The 16,556-nt window shown below is 45.5% G+C and overlaps 1 protein-coding gene across 1 annotated transcript in view; it reads left to right on the top strand.

Annotated features, from left to right (window-relative positions):
* UBE2G2 (ubiquitin conjugating enzyme E2 G2) overlaps positions 1-16,556 on the top strand; it is a 401,614-nt gene that overhangs the window by 127,613 nt on the left and 257,445 nt on the right. The window contains exon 3 of the mRNA XM_086955512.1: positions 4,520-4,565. Coding sequence (XP_086811638.1) covers positions 4,520-4,565 — 46 coding nt within the window. The remainder of the gene's footprint in view (positions 1-4,519; positions 4,566-16,556) is intronic.

Below are 16,556 nucleotides of genomic sequence, written 5' to 3'. Positions count from 1 at the left end.
AAAGTGTGGCATCGGGGGAAAAGGCAAGATGGCGCAGATAATGTTTACCAAACCGTATTAATTTTCCACAGTCCTCCCTTTAACATTCCCAAGACATCTTGCCGGCCTATTTCCTATCCATGTCTACTGTGGTAGTCATAAGTAAAGAAGTAGGAACCCAGGCGAAGGAGCTGTGCATAAACATTACATTTAAAATCTTTCATCTTAGGAGGCGGGCCCATCGTTAAGCTCGTTGCAGGAAAGTCATAGTAATGCAATATCGGACAAAAATGATTCTGTGGTGAGAGCGTTGGGTACATTTCATAGATGCTTATAGCCATTCGGAATATGAACTGATAGGTTATTACATATGTAAGTTCATTTCGTACTCGGTTGGAGCATAATCAATACAATGGTGGCTGGGAGAGAAATGAGACGTAGTAAAAACAATAATCAGGGGTGTCCCTGTTCGAAGAGGAGGGGTGTTGCTTTTTCCAGTGTCTTATTGTCGTGGACCATTATTAGTGAGTTCTCAGCATTCTTTGTCGTCTTCTGTTGGCACTGTTGAGCACCGGCGGTGGAGCTATGCGTCCAGCTCTATTCCAGGTCCTGCGTTGCAGGGCATGACCTTTTCCTCGTTTTTCTGGTCAAAAAGGTCCCTTTTCGCCCTGTGTCCTAACTATTCTTTCATGGGTACCTTAGACAGGGCACCCAAGTTTCATTTTAGTTTGCAACAAAACCCTATTCTATCTGACTGCAGTTTTTCTTTTTCGAGTCGATTGTCAAAGAGTTCAGGTGGAAGAAGGGGGTGTGTGAGTAGTTCTTATGGTAGGTCGGGGGAAGAGGGGATGGAGCAGGGCCAGATCGGGAACAGACCAGGGGGACGGAAAATTTCAGGTAGGTGGGCCCATGACCGGGCTCAGAGGGCGGGGACTTTTCGGCACATGTTGATCATCGAGGAGGGGCATCAGGTCAGCCCTTTCCTTTCATTTTGTCGGAAACAGTGCCTCGTCCTGCGACTCCTTACTGTTGCGGTCCCGCCTTGGCCAATGTCGCAGATATTCCACGATCTGCAGTCAGGCCGCGTGCTTCCACATCCGGTCTCTCTCTCCTCCGACAGTGGTACCCTTAAATGAGTTTGAAAAGACAGTCTTTAGAGAACTGGCAGAGGAAGGTAATCACATAAGTCTATTTCTCTCCCAACTCCAAGCAACTGGGGAAACATCCGTTACATTGGGGTTTACAACCAACGTATAAATAATTGATGAAAGGTTTGCTGGATTCCCTACAACTTTCCATCGTAACTATTTCTTTGGCGTTTGTTGGTATTACATTCATTGTCGTGGTACGAGGTCTGATACCTATTCATTGCATTTGTTTATGACAGTCACGTTAGTTCTTCTGGCAGAGACCCACTTTTCTAGTACGAGTCTTACAAAGCTATACCGTTCTTCAGGGCTTTGTATTTTACGAAAAAGTGCAACGTGCTATCACCATGGCCTGATAGGTATCTTTCTGAGGAATGAACATAGGCTAAACAATTTTCCATTATATCAATGCATCCTATCTTTCAGCTAAACATTTTACTTTCAACCGGGTTTACTGCAACAATTTCTTCATTTCGATGTAATCTTAACTTCGCAATCGCAAACATCATTCTAATTTCTACATAGTCTCTTACAACCTAGCTACTTCATAAAAAAACAGGGGGGGGGGGGCTTGCGATAACTATTCAACTCATCCTTGGGGTGACCGGGGTCTTATGGAAAACAACTAGGAACATAGCAGACTGGGGTGAGGGACTATCGTCTTGCTTTGTGTCATAAGGGCGTTATCTAGCAGAAGGCTACAGTTCAGTTGGTAAGCGTTCAGGGACATTTCTCGAATTTCTAAACTTTGAAGCTTGTTCATCAACAAATCATTTCTAGGAACAACGGCTGGCCTGTGTCAGTTGTAAGTCGACCCGTCTCTTACAACCGGGGGTGAGCCACATTTTTAAAACTCGTCCGGGGCAGCTGATACAAAACTGGGGGCGTTCTGGGAAAACGGGGATGCTTCGATCACTTTTACTGTTTGTGCATTGAGACAATTCGGGACGGGGAAGGTCGCGTTACCTGAGGCATTTTTTTATCATAGAAGCCACTGACCTGTAGTTCCCTTATTACGGGTCAGATTAGGGAACCTCCGTCGTCTTACCTGTCCTTTCCTTTTTGGCCAATCTAAGTTTCATCAATATTTAGCAGAAAGGAGAGGTCGTAACATGGTATCAATGTGATTTTATTTAAGACAAATTTGTGCAAATACATGCGGTATTTGGAGCCAATTGGGTGGTGCACCAGGGATGGGGGGGGGGGGGGGGAGAGGGTGGGGGGGGGGGGGGCGGGGGGGAGAGAGAGAGAGAGAGAGAGAGAGAGAGAGAGAGAGAGAGAGAGAGAGAGAGAACACAGAACACAGACACGCAACAATAGGCTAAACAGTACACGCGAGACATGGAGAGTGGCCGTGTACTAGGATAGGCTATTCAGCGCATTACACAACATGAGACATTATGGGTCTGTGTTAGAATTTAGAAAGCATGCAGTTTGGGACGGACGAGCATTAGGCCGGGTACAAAATAGTCACCCAGGTCTTCGTCACAAGAAAGCTAGACTACGGGAACACCCTTTATGTCAGTAAGAGCATACGACTTCCCAGGCGACTCCAAGCCATTCAGCAGCCAGCATTGTACTCCACGCCACGCCACACGCACAACACGCTGCCGCTCAGGGAGCTCCACTGGCTTCCAGTACACAAACAAGCCCAGTTCAAACTCCTCAAACACACCTTCAAACCCTACCGAACACTGGCCCAAATGACCTCAACCACCGAATCTCATTCACAAACCTACCAGTCCCCTTTGCTGTGCCGGGCACCGACTCCCAATCATTCCTCGCATATGCAGGACAAGAGACGGTGATTGGGAATTCTCCTACATCGATCCTTAAGCCTGTAACGACCTGCTGTTTCACATTTATTGTTGGAACTTATTGAGCGCTACAAATCACCCTGAACGTGTCTCTAGGCGCTGCTGTCAGTCTTCAGGCAGGAGTAGCAGAAAGATATTGACAGTGATTTAAGACCGGTCCAAAACATCCAAGTTTTACTAGCTGTTTTGAACCATCTGTGATTGGCGCCAGCACGGAGATGTAAAGAGGGCTTGTTCCAGTGATGAGGGGATTAATATAAAAAAGATATACCCCCATTTCTGACAATAGGCCTCCGGTGGGTATGTAACAGATGTTTCCCGCAGTACCTTAAGCTCCTGGTGGGGGCACACCAGTTATGATTTTTCTGTAGCTACTGGTGACTATTGCCATGTAGGGATTTGTGGGACAAGCAGAGAAATTTAAATGGTGCATGCTATTTTATTGGCAGCTAGTGTAGGCTTCTTACCGGAGGAGATAGGGGAGGAATATGGCATACTAAAGGTGCTGCAGTCTTTTGAACCACCTGCTGTTTTGAAAACAGTCCTTCATTCATGTATGCCATTAACGTGTTTCCATAGTCTAGGGGTGACTAATAATAATGGCCGCCATGACTTATATTCTCATCAAAGCCGCCATGTTTTATATTCTTGAACACTGTAGGCAACTGAAGACCTGACTCTTCAAACAGACTTCCAATCACCAGCCCTAGGCCAAGCTAGGGTTGCATCCACTACGTCTCCAGGATACCCTACCGGGCGATAGTTCTTTACAAATATTCATAACATACCCGGTGCGTAAAGGACTTTTCGGACCTTGTCAGCGTGAGTAAGCGGTATACAAAAACAAATACAGTACATCTCCTGAGAGCCATTCAGTGAATCAATCCTATGGACGAAAGACTAACGAATAAGTATATAAAAGTGATTATAGTAAGGAACATACACTTTTTTTTTTTAAAGGAGTTTACATTACTTCACTGTAGCTGCCAATAACTTCTCAAAAATACAGCTGTGCCAAGCCTGCGTTTCTTAGAACTATACCAATGGTGTCAAGACGTGTTTGAAGAGTGGTCAGAGGAGGACTTTTGCACCGGCATTGTCTGCGTGGTACCTTTTGCACAATTTCATTGCGCACTCTAAATTCCATTACTGCGAAGTAACACATTGGATAATGCTGCATGTTGGGTAAATGCATTCTAACTTAAGGGCTTGCCGGCGGAGCTCAATGGTAGGCACTTTGTCTTACACCGATCGGAGTTTCAAGTCTCCAAGCTCTCCTCAACCCTTTTTTTCTAGACTACGTTGGTGCTGTAGTGACATCGAGTGGTTACTTAGAGTATTACATTCTACCGCAGTCGAATACGTTACAATAATGATCTCTGTGCAAAAATGTCCATCTTGTACCGTACCTTTTATTCGGTAATTGTTATACAAGAGAAGGAAGGGCGTGGACGTTGTCTTAAACTAGATTTCTGGCCTGAAAAGGGCTTCAGAAGAGAATGTTATTATATACAGAATGCGTAAACAAGTGTAGAAGAAATCTGGATCTAAAACAATTCTCTTTCTACGTTTCAGGCCCGATCAATGAAGAGAATTTCTTCGAATGGGAAGCCCTAATCATGTGAGTTTTCTGTGTACATTGCTGTCCTATGGTTGACTGTGCCAAGTCGCGTGTCAAGTCTTATCTGTTGGGTGTCTCTGGTTCCCACTCATTGCACAGCTTTAAGTATGGTTTGTTTTCAACTTGCGCACTCCCCACGGTATCCATGTGACCACTGGGCAAATGGTAGAGAGGTTTTCTTCTTCCAATGCGCTCTTCAAGTTGTCATGGGTTGCATTCCATGGCTACTAAAGTCCTTCCATTTAAGAATAAGAGCAGTGTTCTAAAGCAGTTTGACACACTGGAGATGGTTAATGTGGACACAAAACATTTTTACTAATGCATAGTGTGTTTTTTAATATGTACTCTCAGCGCTAAATGTGCTGTCCAACGAATGCTGCGCTTGACGTCCTGTAGTATGTATCTGATCATCTCGACCTGTGTGGACACTTTTGGGAAGCCCTGAGGCACAGATAGCACGCTCCAGCAGATATAGCATCCTCTATAAATTAATGGAGGAGTATTTTGCCACTTTAGACAAGAATTAGGTGAGCTTGCCTTGTGGTTACTGCCCACCTAGCCAATGTAATATTTTATAGTTCATTTGTCAATTCGTTCTCTCTGTTTGTTCCCTGAATCATGTTGTATTGCATTTTATTGTGTTCTCAGATTTATATAGCGCTTAAACTCTTATCTAGGATGCTCAAGTGCTTACCCACGTAGGTGTCACGCTAAACCATGCGTGGAATGTGGTTGGAAGAGTGTTTACTTTTTTTTAGAACCTTTGTGGGAAGTCTTTTCCTGTTGTGCTCTTATTTTGTCTTTGGGTAGAGAGCTTAGCAGGAACTTTTATTGGTTTCTGCAGGCCCCATCATTAGGTTTATGATGAGTTTTTATCCTGCATCCACGCTTTTTATGCTGACCTTGACAAGAAGCTGTCCGCTCTGAGATCTTATATATCTGGGGGATGCTGTGTTCTCCAGTATTACATCTTTCATAGATTCACATGCTTGTATCTTCCCCGTCGTCATGGTGGGAGTCTCACGGTAACAGAATGACCAAGCAGTATCATAGAGTAGAAAAACTGCATAGAAAATCCCCATAGGGGCTGTATTATTTGGTAATCAGACCATTTCTTTGTTTGGCCCAAAAGCCAGCCAATCAGCATTGCTGCCCTGCCCTCACACTCCCCAGCAGAAGCTTCCTGCCTCAGATTTCCAACCGCCTTCGTGTGAGAAAGGAGTCTCCCTGAGCTCTGCTCAGTTTTCTGTTCCTGTGTGAACTTTTGACCCTTTGGAATCTTACTTTCTATCTGCTGGATTAAGGTATTGTGTGTACTTATTTTTCCTCATGATGGCTGAAAGCTCTAAAAAGAGGCTGTTCAGGCCTTGCAGGTCCTGTGGGAAGGCCAGACTTTTCTCTGAGGACCCACATGAGGACTGCCTTTACTGTCTCTATCCTAAACACCTGGTGAAAGACTGTAAACTCTGTAGAAAGTTTTCGGACAAAACTAAAAGACAGAGAGGCTAGATTACTGTTATGGCTTCAGAAGAAGAAGGCCACATCAGGCTCAGACTCTGAGGAGGAATCTTCTCATTCAACTTCCAAGAAAAGAAAGGCCTCTGTTTCTGTGGAGAGAGTAGAGTCTAAAAGGAGTAAATCTAAGGAGAAATCAACCTCATCTCTTCCTATTACTCCTCTGGATAAGCAGTCAAGTCTTAAAGGGCATGGGTCTGCACCTTCGACCAGCTCCCTAGCTTCTGCTTCAAAACCTGTGGTGAAGACTTCAGCTCCGTCGACGACTTCACCGTCGACGACGACTTCGTCGACGACGACAGCTTCATCGATGATTGGATCTAAAGCTACGTCGACGGCTACGACGTCGACGACAACAACATCGACGAGTAAAATTTCACTGTCGACGAAAGGACCGTCGACGACGACCCCGTCGACGACAGGTTCGATGTCGACGGGGGCCCCGTCGACGATGGTCGCGTCGACGAAGGCTCCGTCGACTAAGGTCCCGTCGACGAAGGTCCCGTCGACGAAGGTCCCGTCGACGAAGGTCCCGTCGACGAAGGTCCCGTCGACGAAGGTCCCGTCGACGATGGTCTCGTCGACGATGGTCTCGTCGACGATGGTTCCGTCGACAGCGCCGTCGACGAAAATCGTGCTATCGTCTACAAAAGCATTTAAATCACCGCAGTCGAAGACCATGATCTCGATCCGGTCTTTTCAGTCGACCAGGGGTTCGGCTACTATCAGTAAATCTGCGGAGTTCACCTCATGGACAAAGATTTCTCCTTTGCCACCATCCTCATTGCTGGAGCAGGACTCAGATGGAGAGGAGTCCTCAGGTGCCGCCTACAGTCCTTCTCAGCTTCAAATAAAGAGTCAAGACACGGACGAGGAGGAAGTATATTCCTTCAGGGACAGACCCCAATCTTCCAGATATGAATCATTTCAGGAATCTGGTGGTTATGATGAGGAGGAGGAGCAGCATGAGGACTCACGGGAGGAGGAACGTCAAGAGACGGTTTCAATACCTCTCACTCTTGTGTCCGACCTTAGGTTGATGATAAACGACTACTACCGTCGTTTCCCAGAGGCGAATTCCTCGCAACCAGCTTCGCAGACACCTACTTCGCAGACGCCTAAAGCACCTGCTTCACAAGAGCAAGCGGTGAGATCACCGCAGGTGGTCACTATAAGGGATGACCTAACTGAATCCGAAGAAGATGAACAGCCTGAAGAAGGAGAGCTTGTTCACGATGCTTCGGGCCGGGAATGGGACGAATACATTTTACCATCAGCTTCGTCACCTGTCCCTCTACCGTCTACCTCTCCTCCTCAAGACATCGGAGGTTTCCATGATATCATGGAAAGAGCGGCCAAGAGATTCAATCTGGATGTGGAAGTGCAAGAGACGGATTGTTTCTTGTACGATTTCAAAGATGATAACAAAAGATCGCTTCGCTCAATTCCGATTATCCCTCACATCTGGGAGGAGGGCCTAAAGATTCTGAAAACACCGGCGTCTATAGTGGTTTCAGTTCCCCGAATTGAAAAAAAGTACAGAGCACCAGAGTCCACAGCAGCCTGCCTCATTGGGCACCCCAGGCCGGAATCAGTAGTGACGCAGGCGGCACAAAGAAATTCAAAAAACCCGGTGGCTACTTCCCTAGTGCCACCAGACAAGGAAGGAAGGAGAATGGATGGGGCAGGTAAGAGGTTTGCGGTCATGGCAGCCTCTACCATTAAAGCGGCAAATGCTATGGCACTGCTTGGCCGTTACAACAGACAAATATGGTCCGATCTGGCTCCCATTCTTTCTGCACTGCCGGAAGATAGAAAGGAGGAAGCGGCGGCCCTCCTCAAAGAAGGAGCTAAATCTGCTGCCGAATCTATCGACATCGCCATGGATGTCTCGTCTATGGCCTTCAGGCAAATGGCTGGAGCGGTTTCGCTTCGCAGGCAGGGCTGGCTCAAGGCGACTTCTTTTCGTCCAGAGGTGCAGGCGAAAATTGTCGATATGCCTTTTGACGGTGAAAATTTATTTGGGAAGCATATCGATGAGGCGTTGCAAGGCATAAAGTCGGACACGGATACAGCTAGAGAGCTGGGATCTCTTCAGCAGGGAAGGTTTCAGTCCTTTCGAAAGAGGGGTGCAAGAGGTCAATTTAATCAAAGACCCTCTTTTCAGTCCAACCGTATAATCAACAGGGATATCGACAGTATAATACTAACAACCAGTTCAGGTCCTCCAACTCCTCTTACCAACAACAGTCCAGAGGTAAACCAAACGCCAGGGGGAAAACTCAGCAGTCTAATAGACGTCAATGATTTCAGGCCGGCGCTCCCCACACAACAGATCCCGGAAAACGACCACTATCTGTCTCAATATTACACCAACTGGATGTCCATAACATCGGACAAATGGGTTCTAGATGTCATAAGCAGGGGCCACACTCTGGAATTTGTGGAAATACCACCGGATCACCCCCCAGTACTCAGGCTCAACCAACATCGCCAGGAAATGCAGAAAGAAGTACACTCGCTTCTGCAAAAGGGAGCCATAGAGGAAGTGCCGCAACATCTCAGAGGGAGAGGCTTCTATTCGCATTTCTTCCTCATCAAAAAGAAACAAACCCGGAAATGGAGACCGGTATTGGACTTGAGGGATCTCAATCAATACATAAAAAAGATACCCTTCAGAATGTTATCGTTGCAAGAGATCCTACTCATGATAAAGGAAAAAGACTACATGGCGTCCTTGGATCTCATGGATGCGTACTTCCATATTCCCATTCATCGGAAGCACAGGAAGTATTTAAGATTTGTTGTGGAGAGTCGCCACTTCCAGTTCAAAGTCCTGCCATTCAGACTCAAATCAGCCCCGAGGGTATTCACCAAATGCATGGCCCCGGTGGCGGCCCACTTAAGACTGCAAGGGCATTACATTTACCCATATCTGGACGACTGGTTGGTGACAGGTCCATCTTTCGAGGACGCAGCAAGATCTCTCCAGAGCTGCATCCGGCTGTTTCAGCGCTTGGGCCTGAGGACCAACTTAGAGAAATCCTCGCTGACTCCGGCCCAAGGCATCCAGTTCCTGGGGGCATGGATATGCACCAGAGCAGGGAAAGCCTATCCTTCCGAAGACCGAATGAGAAAGATCATGGGGCTAACGGCATCTCTTCAAGCAAAAAGGTCCACTTCCGTGAGGATATACAAGTCCATGTTGGGGATGATATCATCCTGCATCCCACTGGTACCAAACTGTCGTCTTCGAATGAGGCCTTTGCAGGAACAACTGGACGAGCAGTGGGTCCAGGCCAGAGGAACCTTCGAGGATCGCATTACCATCACGAACCATATGAAGGTGGCCATGTCATGGTGGAAGATTCAAAAGAACTTGGAACAAGGCTTGGGCTTTATTCCTCGAGATCACGACTTCGTGATGACAACGGACGCTTCGCTGAAAGGATGGGGTGCGCATCTTCAGGAGCTGGAAATTCAGGGCCTTTGGTCAGATTGGGAAGCTCAGCTTCACATAAACATGTTGGAGCTCAAAGTGGTGTTCCTAGGGCTTCAAGCATTCCTTCCCAGAATACGCCAATCGTCAGTACTTATCCAAACGGACAGCACCACGACCATGTTTTACCTGCTAAAACAGGGCGGAACGAGATCCAAACAGCTGTCGACATTGGCGCAAAGAATCTGGAAATGGCTCATAACCAACGGAATTTCAATTCAGGTTCAGCATATACAGGGAGTCCTCAACACACGGGCGGACGTCCTGAGCCGCACTCCCAATGCGACGCACGAGTGGGAACTACACGACACTCAGATTCGCATCTTGTTTCAAAGGTGGGGCACTCCCACATTAGATTTGTTCGCAACTCAAAGCAACTCAAAGTGCGTTCAATTTGCGTCCAGGTACCATCAACAGGGCTCCAAGGGAAATGCATTCCTCATGGACTGGACAGGAAGGTTTGCCTACGCGTTCCCTCCGTTCCCGTTGATACCGCGAATCCTGCGCAAGATGAGATTGGAACCGTGCCGGATCATATTGATAGCACCAGCCTGGCCGAGACAGGCGTGGTTTTCAGACCTGCTTCAATTGTCGAGGGGCGACAAGATCCAGCTCCCGACATTTCAAGACCTCATCTCCATGAAAGAAGGGCAGATTCTGCATCCGGATCTGCAATCACTAAAATTGTCAGCATGGAACCTCATGAGCGGGAATTTCAAAATCTAGATATTTCGCAAGAATGCAGGCATATTCTTTCACAAGCCAGAGCTATATCAACAAACAAAACATATGCAGCAAAATGGACCCGTTTCTGCCACTGGTGCAACAGACAAAACTTGCATCCGTTTGAGGTACAACCTGAAGGTATCCTTCCTTACCTGCTGTCACTATCTAAGGCAGGTCTGTCGCATGCCTCGGTCAAAGTACACTTGGCAGCAATATCGCGCTTCCGGCGGAAGCCAAATGAACCATCTCTCTGGTCCTCCAGAATAATAAAGGAATCTATCAAAGGACTTTTTAGAGTTTTCCCACCCATCCGACGCCCACCTGTGCCGTGGCACCTCAATACAGTCCTATCGCAGCTTATGAGGCCACCTTTCGAGCCTATACACAAAACAGACTTACAGTTCCTGTCATGGAAAACAGCCCTCCTTCTCGCCTTAACATCAGCAAGGAGGGTTAGCGAAATCCAGGCCTTTTCAGTGGAGGAACCCTTCTTACATTTTCGTCAGGACAGGGTTATATTAAGAACAAATCCTACCTTTATTCCCAAGGTGGCAACGTCTTTTCACCTCAATGAACCCATTATTTTGCCTACTTTTTTCAGCAATCATTCATCGGAAGCAGAAAGAGCCTTACACTCTCTAGACATTTCTAGATGCCTAAAGTTCTACATTGAACGGACAAACACGTTCCGCAAGTCCAAACAATTATTCATTGCATTCGAAGGACAAAGGAAAGGTCTACCTTTGTCAAGACTGAGTATTGCCAGATGGATCTCCTCAGCTATCCTGAAATGTCATGAAAAAGCGGGGAAGCCGCTATGTTCTAAGGTGCATGCACATTCCACGAGGAAGATGGCAACTTCCATGGCCTTGTTCGCAGGAGTGGCGCTGCCAGACATCTGCAGATCAGCAACGTGGAAGAGTGTGCATTCATTTACAAGACACTACTGTCTAGACACTGCGTGGAAGGAGGACACGGCAGTGGGACAAGCTGTTCTGAAACGTCTATTTCAGTAAGGTATGATCTACTGGCATGATGTATTTTCTATACAGTGCTTTGATTTATATTTAAAACATGCATTTATTGTATTACTTATGTATTCATATGTACTGTTATATCATTGCTTTGCGGCAGAGCTTCCTTATGAGTTCTGTCCTGGAAACGCTACAAATATTGTGAGCACTGCTTACTACTCTGATACAAGCATGTGAATCTATGAAAGATGTAATACTGGAGAAGGAATTAGTTACTTACCTGTACACTATAGTTCTCCAGTATTATCTTTCATAGATTCACATGCGCCCGCCCGCCTCCCCGTTTCTCAGACACACCTGTTTCTCCGTATTTATCCATGTCTCTCACTCGGGGACGGAAATCTGAGGCAGGAAGCTTCTGCTGGGGAGTGTGAGGGCAGGGCAGCAATGCTGATTGGCTGGCTTTTGGACCAAACAAAGAAATGGTCTGGTTACCAAATAATACAGCCCCTATGGGGATTTTCTATGCAGTTTTTCTTCTCTATGATACTGCTTGGTCATTCTGTTACCGTGAGACTCCCACCATGACGACGGGGAAGATACAAGCATGTGAATCTATGAAAGATAATACTGGAGAACTATAGTGTACAGGTAAGTAACTAATTCCTTATAGACAGTGGCGGTTGGCATGATTTGCGGGTGGTGGGGCGGGTGCGGGCGTGCTGGGGGGTTAGGGGGTGTAGGGTGCGGAAACGGTAAAAAAATAATTGCAAAACTCACCTTGCCGCTCCAGTCCCGCGTCTCTGCTCCTGCTGTCCTCGTCAGACCGAGGCACAGGAAGCACAGAATAGCCTCCCCTGACCAATCACAACTCTGCTGTAGCGTTGTGATTGGTTAGCACCCAGGCTCCCCTGATCATGCAGCGTTGTGATTGGCTTTGAGTGTCCTAGTTCAATTCTCAACCAGGGAATGGGGGCCTGGGCTTGTTCTCCGTGCAGGCTGGAATGCGGCCTGTAGGGAGAACAGGGAAAGTGCGCATGACTTGTTTAGGCGGCCGAGAGGGCCAACCAAACAGTCATTGCGCACATAGGAGTGGGCAAACCACTCCTCCCCTGCCCTGCATCGACAGCATAGCAGCCCCAAAGCAAAGGAAAGATACAATGATAATAACTTCGCTATCATTTTATATTTCCTTTACTTCACTGCTCAAAAACAGTGTGGCGACACTCCTCTGCCATAGCGGAGGAGCCACCCCTGGTTATAGAGCAATAGCTAGGGTTGCGAGAGACGAGAAATCCTTTATATGGCTGTTCTCATCCATAAGATGTGAGCTAATCCTTGGAATATAGAACTAGTCAAGCTATGCAGGTGCAGATTATGCTGGAGTCCTTCAGTGGTCAGCAGTCTGTAGCAGATCTCTTTAGACATGGTTGATTTGAGGCAACGGTTTTTCAGGGACTGGCACTTCCTTTTCCTCATTAGGCATTTCCCCAGAGCAAGAGAGGAAAAAACACACAAAGCGGAAAGAATGAGGAAGAAAAGATGGAAAAAATCATCACAAATGGGAGCAAGCAGGATCCTGCAAGAGAGACGTAAAAGGGCAGGGAGTGCCAGGCAATGTATTAAAGAGGCCTGAGGTGAATACAGGAATATGCAGCCTCTGTATACGACACTCTGTGCAATCCACAGGCTTCTGAACAGGGCCTTGGGCACCAGTACTTACTCTTGTACAAATCAAACTCGGTATACAAAGCATGCCTGTCTAATTGATATTATGTGGAAAGTTATAGTGGGTTGGCTGATTACACCCCATTCATAGAAGCGGCATCAACATTTCCTATTGGAAAGTCTGGATTGTTCTAAGTACTTGATAGTTGGAGGGAGGATATGGTGCCTCTGGTGAAGATGGGTTACCTGTGTCTGTCATCACATTGCTGTCTATTTCTGAGAGGCAGGTATATGGTTGTGGTAAATAAACATTTTGAATGCTTGCCAGAACAAGTTACTTAGAGCGTCATCTTGGAAATTGCCATGTTTCCACCTTTGTCTGAATTTCATCTGCTCCTGGAATACCTCATATATTCTGCTTGGCAAAGAGTTTGAGTTTTGCCACTTTCACTGAAAAAGCTACGCTTCCTGTAGATTTGTTTTTGTAAGGGAGATGATCCGAGGTGAAAATCTGAAGTGTAGTGTTCTGTGTATATTGTTTAAACTTGTGCTGTAGGTATAATTGCCGTTTTCCCTGAGGATGCAGAGTACCATGAACATTGATCACCAAGCCACAGGTAGCGAGTGAAGGGCCTATAAGACTGGTGTCTTGCGTTCCCTGGGGTGTGGGCAGAGAAGAATCCTTGCAACGGTATTTATAGGATGGAATAGGACAAGGTTGGAGAGGAGCAGCACCTTACTAGCATGGATGCATAGCTGCTTGGCAAAATCTTCAATATACATGGTTTTCACTGATTTCTTAAAGAGGACACCTGAGCTTCCTCTTGTCTTGATGCTTCATTTTCTGATGTTGAAGTCCATATTCAGTTGGAATGGCTTCATGATATGGGGGTGGCATCGGCACTGAGCCAAGTTTCTGTGATGAAGGGGAGTTTGGTTGCTGTTTTCAAGAGCAGGGTAAAAGATGCTCATATGATTTTTGGTCATGGATCTTTCCTTGGGAATTTGGCAGCTGAACATCTGTAGTTTTTGGTTCCCCCGTTACATTGATGTGGAAGGACTTCCACGGATGCCAATTTAAGAATTTAAGTATGACAAAATGCTTTTCAGAGCAGAGTCCTAAGCTTGAAGTAAGGCAGTCTTCATCTGTGTCAGCATCTAATGATATGATCCTTTAAATAGTTTCCATTATAGCGAAGACATCTGAACAGAACTGGATTGCCTCATTAACCTCAGTGGTCTGCTGAGTACCTTCTTATGTTAATAATGTCAGCAACCATTGTAGTAGGTTCCACGTAAGCCTGTCCATTTCCATATCTGAGGTGGGAACATGCATGTATGTGATATTTGTACACTGCAAACCTAGGCAAAAAAGCAGCAGAGGGAGGCAAAGATCTTGTCAATGGAATGGAAGGGTAGCTTGGTTCTTCAAGGGGAAGCAAACTGTTATTTTACTCATGGGGATAATTAGACCAGTTAGCAGATACCGTTTCATTGCCGTCTTGACCATAGGATTCAGACAAGACTGATCTGCCACTCAATCCAGATGACCAACAAGTAGTACTAAAAATTCCTTAGAAATAAGGGTTGTATTTATTATGGTGATTTGTTAACTGTAAGCGCTTAGATAATAGGTGCTATTATTTATTATCCAACTCATTAGTACTTATAGTACCTCCTTTTGAAGTATGGAAATCTGTTTTCCCTGCCTGTATTCAAACCTTTGACATGTACTTCTCCAGGTGGTAAATCGGACCACTGAGCTGTGTACTTGGTTGTGCGGGTGTAAAGAACATGCATATTTAGCATGCTACAGAAAATGATCCAGAATCTTTTACATTGGGGATGGACGGGGAAGCTTATAGAGTAGCTGGTCTCAGCTGCATGCTTTTGAATTGTGATCTTTCTTTAAGTAAGACCCTCGGGAGTGACATGAGAGCTGTTGTTAGGTAGTCATTGCACCTTAGACTGAAAAGGAAGGATTTAGGTTAAGAACCACCCATTCTTTACTGATTCTAAACAATTCTCTGGAGGATTTTCCAGCTTCTAAGACACATGATTGAAGCGAGGACCCTGTTACGCAGCACTTACAGTGCGTTTTTTAGTACTTCCTAATTTTGGCAAATAAGGTAAATAAGATGTTAACATTTAAGGTGTATGCAGTATAGACAAGTGAGGAAGGCTAAACTAGATTTTAGGTTGCCTAATTCCGAAGCAGGTACTAAATAAATCGCCAACCAAACTACGTTCCCTTCATTGTTTTTGACAGGATCATTCACATGCTTTGAATTAGACATTTATTGTCAGACAAGGAAATCTTTGTCCTTGCCCTAAAAAAGGGCTTTATTGGAAAATGGGACAGATTACATTAGATATTCTAGATTTTAAATCTTGAATCTCATACGCGTTTATTGTAGTTTTTAATCTTTAAGACCCCCTCCCTACAGCTAGGATCCTTCTGTCATCTCTTTCGAGTAATTTGTGCTTCGCGGACGTCTTCCTTTGCAGGGTTTTCAGGGAAGGGGGAAAGACTGCAGAAAAGCCCACAAAATGATCACAGGACAGAAGTTATTGTTAACCAATTCCAGTCCTCTCTCAAGGTCGGTTTAAAGGGAAAAAAGTCTAGAAGGAAAGAAAAGTTTAATGTTGACATTTTTTGATACTACTGCAGTACCAGTGCGAATAATTGATAGCCACATCTCCGTCAGGATTAAACACAAACGTTTATTGCAATGAGCTTATCTAAACTCACTCCACTACTTTCTCAGACAATTGCACATTTTCAAGGTAAAGTATGCTGAAATGCGATCAGACCTATATTTAGCCCCTTTTGTTTTGCAGAAGAGTTCCTTGCTCTGCGTGGAATTCCCCTCTCTTGGATCTGGGATTAAGGTTGTGGTTTTGGTTCCTTTTCAGCTGCTCTTCTTACCACAGAAGATACAGTTTTCACGAGCATCAAAAAACAATTATTTTGGAATTAGCCGCATTCTCAACCTTTCTTGTCACAAGCTTTGTTGGCAGACACTTGCATTATTGTTTTGCACTGCTAGATGTTTCCGAATCTGATCTGATGTGCACACAGCCTGTACTTCATAATTCCCCGCGTTTATGATTCTGTTCTGTGATGTACATCTCTGCATATAACTGAACCACTGTCCTGTAATGTGGTGGGACTTGTTCATGATGTAGAAAAGTTGATCTGCTACACAGAATTTTCATGTATCGTTTTTTTAACGTGAGGTTTATTGAAACATTATCTGATTTTGAGATTCATTTTTATTGTTTGTCTAGTTTATCCTTCTGAATGACTTTTGCTATGTGTTTTCATATTACAGGCATGTGGTGGACAGTCACTGTGCATGCTTTACATCGGTTTCCTCAACATTGATGGGCTTTGTTAAAGTGGTAGTTCTATGTTGTCTCTATTGTGACACTGCTGTAGCAAAGAACTGCAGGACTCCGTTGAACTTGATAGTAGATTGAGTTTAATTGTCGGCAAAAACCCTGTGACACACCATTGCACCATCATTTGTTACTTCTCCTCTTTACCGCATACTTTGACCTCCTTCATTGCCTGCTTATACCTGTTTATTGTATTACCCTCCATGG

The sequence above is a fragment of the Lissotriton vulgaris genome, chromosome 2_1 (genome assembly GCF_964263255.1).
Source record: "Lissotriton vulgaris chromosome 2_1, aLisVul1.2, whole genome shotgun sequence".
NCBI classification, from domain to species: domain Eukaryota; kingdom Metazoa; phylum Chordata; class Amphibia; order Caudata; family Salamandridae; genus Lissotriton; species Lissotriton vulgaris.
The sequence above is the reverse complement of the archived record's forward strand: the minus strand, read 5'-3'. Positions and strand labels throughout refer to the sequence as shown.